Raw genomic sequence first — 6,340 nt, 5'->3', positions numbered from 1 at the left:
CTGGCTTGCTTTGAAAGTCTGAAGAATACTTCCACACTGCTGAGGAGTGCAGGATCAGCACGTGACTATCCTTAAGATACACCCTTGGGGGGAGGGGGGAGTTCCAGGTGCCTTTATAAGCTCTGTAATACCTGTAATAAATGAGTCCCTGCTTGACTAGGCTCCCTGTTGCATCTGAGTGTCCCTGGGTATTGGGGGCAGTGTGGGCTGGCGAACAGCTTGCTTACTCATCCCCAATCATCACTGCGCCGGGGGTCGCTGTTTCGAACCCCCGGCACCAACTTACTACTATTGTTCAACTAAACTGACATAGTATCAAACTTCTTTCCAAATATGGATGTTTGCACACAGATAAACCTATCCTCAGCCTTGTTCAGGGAAGCCTCTTTTCACAGTGACTCATAGCTGCCAAGATGCTAAAAAGTGATGGCTGAGCATTCAACTCAAAAAGAGGCATTTGTGTCACCCACTGTAAGGTTCCAGGAACATTGTGGAAGAGGAGGGCAGTAAGAATGAAAGGGCCCTAATATAGGGAGGACTGTCAAACCATTGCAATCATGAAACCACAGCCAGTGCTGTTACTTGCACTGGGTCTGCACAAGGCTGGCCTTTTCAACAGTCAGTCAGGGATAGGGAGGGGCAGATGGTACTCTATGCCTTACCACTATTGATAGACTCTGGAAGAGTGAGAGCTGTTGCTTTCAGCTGTGCACTTACTGCCAAGCCCACCAGGCTCCAATGGATAGCTCCAAACTCACCGTAATTCATATGGCTCTGGTTAAACTCAGTAGGTCACAAAAGAAAACAGACATGAATGTAAGAATGAGATTTGTAGAGGAGAGGGGGACTAGACAGGGTGGGAAAGAGAGAAGGTGGGGGGACTAGATAGGGGTGGGAAGGAGAGAAGAGGGGGGAAGGAATCAGCATGTATTAACACATGTATGAAATGCCAAAGAACAAATTTAATTAAGAAAAAAAAATATATGGAAGGCTCCAGAATCCTCACCAAAGGATCTGTGCAAAATGGTGGTTGTTTCTTTCATGGAAATCTGTTGTTTACCATGCGGGTATAACAGAAGATCCAGGCAGGATATAACCAGGTATCCTTGAAATAATGTGGGTTAGGAGGCAGAAAAATGTGGAACAAAGAACCAGGGTGAATAACTGACCTATTGCATAGTCTACTTAGAGCTGCCGGTTTATTCCCACCTCAGGCTCACTGCTGTTCAGAGAGGTAATACTGTCACGTGTTGTTCATGAACTAAAACTATTATTGGCTTTAAGAGACTTACCTCTCTGTTCATCAAGTTCAACTTTTCTCCTAGGTAGGAGTTGGCTACGATAAGGAGAGCCTCATCAGGCCACTTCTGGAACCAGTCGATTGTGCAGGAGCTGATCATAGAAGGGTATGTTCTACAGTTTTGGCGGAAGTTAGATCCTGCAGGACTCATGATAATAAATATATGCAGATTTTTAGACACTCTCTGGAATGGTTGAAAATATAAGCTGTTAAAACAAAGTCTCTGACTTTGAAAAAGACATTATTTTGAACATTCCTTTTAAAACTTGTTTCAATTATTTCCTTAAAGGGTAAGCTAGAGACTGGCTGTCAGCAACAGAGCTCTTCCAGGGGAAACTAGGAGCCCCAGGGAAAGAACTCTTCCGCTCCCTGTCACCCTAACCTGCTATCTTTAGCTGGTGGATCTAGCACTGAACTCTTTCAAAACACATTTTTATTGGATTGTTTTTCAATTTTCATATGACTTGATAGCATTTAGATCCTCTCCCCCAGCCACACCTCCCCTTATTGCCCCTATGTATATGTATACAGAGAATATATTATACATTCCCTCTCTCAGGTTTAATATATATAATATATATATATTATATATATTAAGGTCTATAGAGTCTAATTTGTGTTCATAAATGGCCTTCAGTGTGAGTCCATCCAGTGGAACCTGGTTAACCTACTAAGAGTCCCATCCCTCTCTCTCTCCATCCCAGCAGCCATTGGTCAGCAGCAACCCTTACGAGGGAAACCCTGTTCAGCAGGGGACCTTCTATCAGACAGTGTTGGGTCTGATTGCTTAACTCGTTTCTCTGGGGTTCTGTGCCTTTCCAGACCCACAGAAACTCAAGGAAAGAAAGCAGTCAGATGAATTAGAGCTGAAGGAGAGAAACAAGAGCCCAGTAGAAAGGATAGAACTCCAGAGACAGTGGTAATGGACTCTTACAGAGCATGGTTATGGCTAGGCAATTAGGTGCTACAGAATTCTGTATGGGTCCTAGGCTAACTGCTAGTTTCTTTGTGGTTTGCCTGCATCCATTTTGCTCTTAAGACCCAGCTGTGCTGCTGCTGTTCATGTGTTATTGGCAAGCCTGGCCATAGGACCCAGACCCTCTCCTTCTTATTTCCACATGTCACTTTACAACAGATCCACATTACTGGAAGGGCCTCACAGTCAGCATTCCTCATAACTCAGGGGCCAACATGTGGAACTTAATAACATCTCTAAATATCAAGCAATGGTGGAGGCAGAGGCAGGAGGACCTCTTTAAGATCAAGGTCAGCCTGGTCTACATAGTGAGTTCCAGGCCAGCTGGGGCTACAGGGAGATCCTGTCTCAAAAACTGGATGAATAGGACTCAGCTTGTATGACAGAGTGTATAGGGTTTGGTGGGAGGATAGGGGGAGGCCTGGATAGGGATGGGGGTCTGGATTTGAGTGGGATATGTTGTATGAAATTTTAAAAGCTCAATAAAATAAATATAAAAAAGAGAAAAAATAGTTTACACTGTGCCTTTGTTATTGTGTAAGATGCAGCAAATTATTTATTTACTTTTTATACATGAATATTTTGCCTAAATGATATAAGTGCACTCATGTCATATAATGCCTATGGAGGCCAGAAGAGGGTGTCAGGTTCCCTGGAACTGCATTCAGGGACAGTTGTTAGTGGCTATGTGGGTGCTGGGAACTGAATCCGGGTCCTCTGGAAGAGCAGCCAGTGCTCTTAACTGCTGATCCGTCTCTCCAGACCCACATCAAGTCATTTTTGGAAACACTATAGTGCGGCTTCTAACTGAGATTCTTGGCTTATTATTTTTGTTGTGTACTATTCTCTAAATCAGATCCTTTTCCATATCTCTCAGTCTATTCAGTAAACTAATTATACTAACAAGGCACTGGTGTGCTAGGGATGATCCGTACAAATACTGTCCTCCTTTCTACTACAGCCTTTAAAACCGTAACACGAAGCGGGTATGTACTCTTATGTCTGTTTTATAGAAACTGTGAATTCCATTTCTGGGACTAAAAAAGTCTTCTTGTAGCAGATACTTAGCATCTGTTGGGGAAAGGCCAGTGGCTAGGTTTAATTTTCAAATACCCTTAGACAAAAACAGGCACAGAAAATAAGCTAACATGTGGTACCTGCCCAGTGTATGTTCTGATTTGGGTCCATTCACTAAGCCATTGACTATGCAGTGTTGGATAATCAAGGCTAAGAGACAAGAAAGATCTAATTCTCATTATAACATAATGAGGAATCCAGTTCTTCCTTTTCAGATAAGTAGGTATTTTTCCCAAATTGATAATGTAGTTCATAATCTCCTAGAGATGATTCCTTAGGCAAAACACATTTAATGAGTTTCATCATGCTGGACAGATAAAGGCCCAGATCTTTGTTGAGTCTGTATCTGTCACCAAATAGATCTTTCACAGTTTCCGTGCTGCTGACCTCTTTTTTGCTCTTTTAAGTCAATTTCTTTCTGTCTATTTTGCCTCCTGGTCAATTCTAAGGTTATTCAAAAAGATGAAAGAATTCATCTTGCCTTCCCAACTTGCTACCAATATAGCCAAAATGAAAAGCTTAACTAGGGAGGAATCTTCAAGTAAGAAATCATCTTGGGATTAAAAAAATTATTGTCTACAGTTGCTACTATTGTTTTTCTAGGAAAAAACAGCCATTCAGACTCAGATCTGTCAATCTTGGGCTTACCTAGGGCATGGGATGTCTGTGTATAGGAGTGTAGACATTAGTTCTCAAAAACTCACTTGAATAACTAAATGATATATCACTTGAAAATAATGTACAGAGTTATAAATATGGTTTGCTTTTAATTTACTATGATAGTTTGATAAAACCAATCCATAAAACAGTACCTTTTGGAAAAATGAAAGTAAAGATTTTCTATCCCCTGTATAATCAGACTGTTCCACAAAAGATCTAATCCTCATTATAATAGAATCCAGTTCCTCATTTTCAAATAAGTTAGGTATTTTTCCTGCATTGATAATGTAGTTCAAATCTTCCAGAAATGATTCCTTAAGTGAAAAACACATTTAGTCAGGAATAAGTAAATTATATATTCTACCTTAAATAAGTTGGGAATGCAACAGTATTTAAGGATAACTGAGGCCATTTATTATAAAAGATAATATCTTAATTCAAACTCATCAAAGTAGTTACTCTGAGTCAAAATAAGCATCGTCTATCCATCCATCTACTCAAACATTACTTGGTATATGTACTTGGTATTGACCGTATACCAAGCACATGTGTTAGGGATGAGCATGGGAGTAACCTGGGCAGACTTATTTCAAGTAGTTCATAGAAGCCCTCAGTACATGTACATTTGTGTTTAATAGGAGACAAACTAGAAATAGCACATCAAATGGATTATTTTAATTTAGCCAAGTCCCACAGCCCGACCCCCACCCCCACCCCAATGGTCTCAAACTTGTAACTTTCCTGCCTCTGGCTCCCTAAGTGCTGGAGTGCCACCATCAAGGCAGGAACCACCATGACTGGCTTTAATCAAGTTCATCTCTATCTATATAGAGTTCCAAATAGAATGGGGAAGGTAACAAAGGCAAAGCAACCTTATCAGAAGAGTTGTCGTAGAACTATAATCATTTTAGTTTTGAAAAGAAATCAAAGTATTCTTAAAACAACAACAGCAGCAACAACAAAATGCTGACTCCTTTAAGACCTTCCTCAGGCCCTTATAGGTTAGGGAAAGGAAAATAAATTAGGAAGGGCAGGGCAAAGACCCGTGGACAGGCTGCAGTGGAGGCTGACAGAGGTGCTGAGCTAGCTGACTTCTGCCTCACCCGATGGGTGGAGGACTGAGAAGCCTATTCAGCACACTGGTGGTGTTCTGAAAAAAGCGTTGATTAAATTAGAACAGTGCATGGCAGAAATGACATCTGACACCTGGACAGAGGTGGGATAAACTTCAAGCAAGCACGATATTCAAATCTGGGGAAGGAAGAATACACAGAAAAAGCAGAAAAATTGGATTTTATGAAATACGGAAGATGAGATATGGCCCTTGGTTTACTATCAAATATGACATCAAGCCAAAGTTAACTTTTGGCAGAGACTCAGAATTAGGAGAAATAAATCAAGTGAAGGTTTTAAATAATATTTAAAAGTCTATTTGTCAGAATACAAGTCATATACAGTGTTCCCTTGAATTTGGTCATAAGGTGTAAATAAAATATGAAGTGACATTCCTAGTGATGTTCTGGTTGTAAAAGGGCATAATTTGTGAAAAACAGTGCAGCAGTTTTCACTTGTATGAAACACAAAATCCTACAGAGAGAATTCTAACCCTGATAGCAAAGGACAAAGAGAAAAGTTGTGTTAACGGTCGATGTTGCTAAAGCACACTGCAGACGGCACACGCCTCTGTAGACTGACCACAGTGTGGGCTGCAGAGGATATGAAAATACATTACAAACTAGCTCTGATATAAAATGGTTGATTTTGCTACCAGGATAAGTCACTTCCAATCTGTCACTTAAAATGCAAATGATAAAGACAGGGACGCTTCTGTTGTGACGTTTACTCAAAACTATGGCGAGATTACAGTAAAAAAGTCTGTTAGGTATGACCAGGTGAAGGCAGAGAAAGAATTGATGTGGTAGGCTGAGGGGATATACAATACACAAACATCTTCTTTTTAAATGTGAAATTTCTTGGGAGGCATAAGTACCAAACTTGAGCAAGCAATGAAAACACAAAGTACTTACTTGCTCTTGCTGTAAACTGGCAACCATGACAACGGTGGGGATCCCTTTCAAGCCTGCTTGAATTATCATTTTTTTCAACATTTCTTTGAATTCTATGTAGGCGTAATTGTGAGATACAGGCACGCGGTACAGTTTATGTTCTGCCACGTAACAGGCTAAGGTTGCATAAGTTTCTTTCCCACATCCATCAATTCCAATCTTTGGGAGGAAAAACAACAACAACCCAACATTTGATTGGCATGTCTTGGAATTAGGGGTTTAGCTCAGTGGTAGAGTGCTTGTTTGGCAAGTACAAAGTCC

At 40.8% G+C, this 6,340-nt stretch overlaps 1 protein-coding gene across 1 annotated transcript in view; it reads right to left on the bottom strand.

Moving 5' to 3' along the window:
• The window catches only part of Dnah14 (dynein axonemal heavy chain 14), a 322,248-nt gene that overhangs the window by 104,429 nt on the left and 211,479 nt on the right, over positions 1-6,340 (bottom strand). Inside the window, 3 exon segments of the mRNA XM_029559013.1 lie at positions 1,293-1,484; positions 4,166-4,327; positions 6,041-6,238. Of these exon segments, the coding sequence (XP_029414873.1) occupies positions 1,293-1,484; positions 4,166-4,327; positions 6,041-6,238 (552 nt within the window).

This window comes from Nannospalax galili, unplaced genomic scaffold (genome assembly GCF_000622305.1).
Source record: "Nannospalax galili isolate Female #2095 unplaced genomic scaffold, S.galili_v1.0 scaffold368, whole genome shotgun sequence".
NCBI classification, from domain to species: Eukaryota; Metazoa; Chordata; class Mammalia; order Rodentia; family Spalacidae; genus Nannospalax; species Nannospalax galili.
Note: the sequence above shows the minus strand (reverse complement) of the source record. Positions and strands in the feature narration are given on the sequence as shown.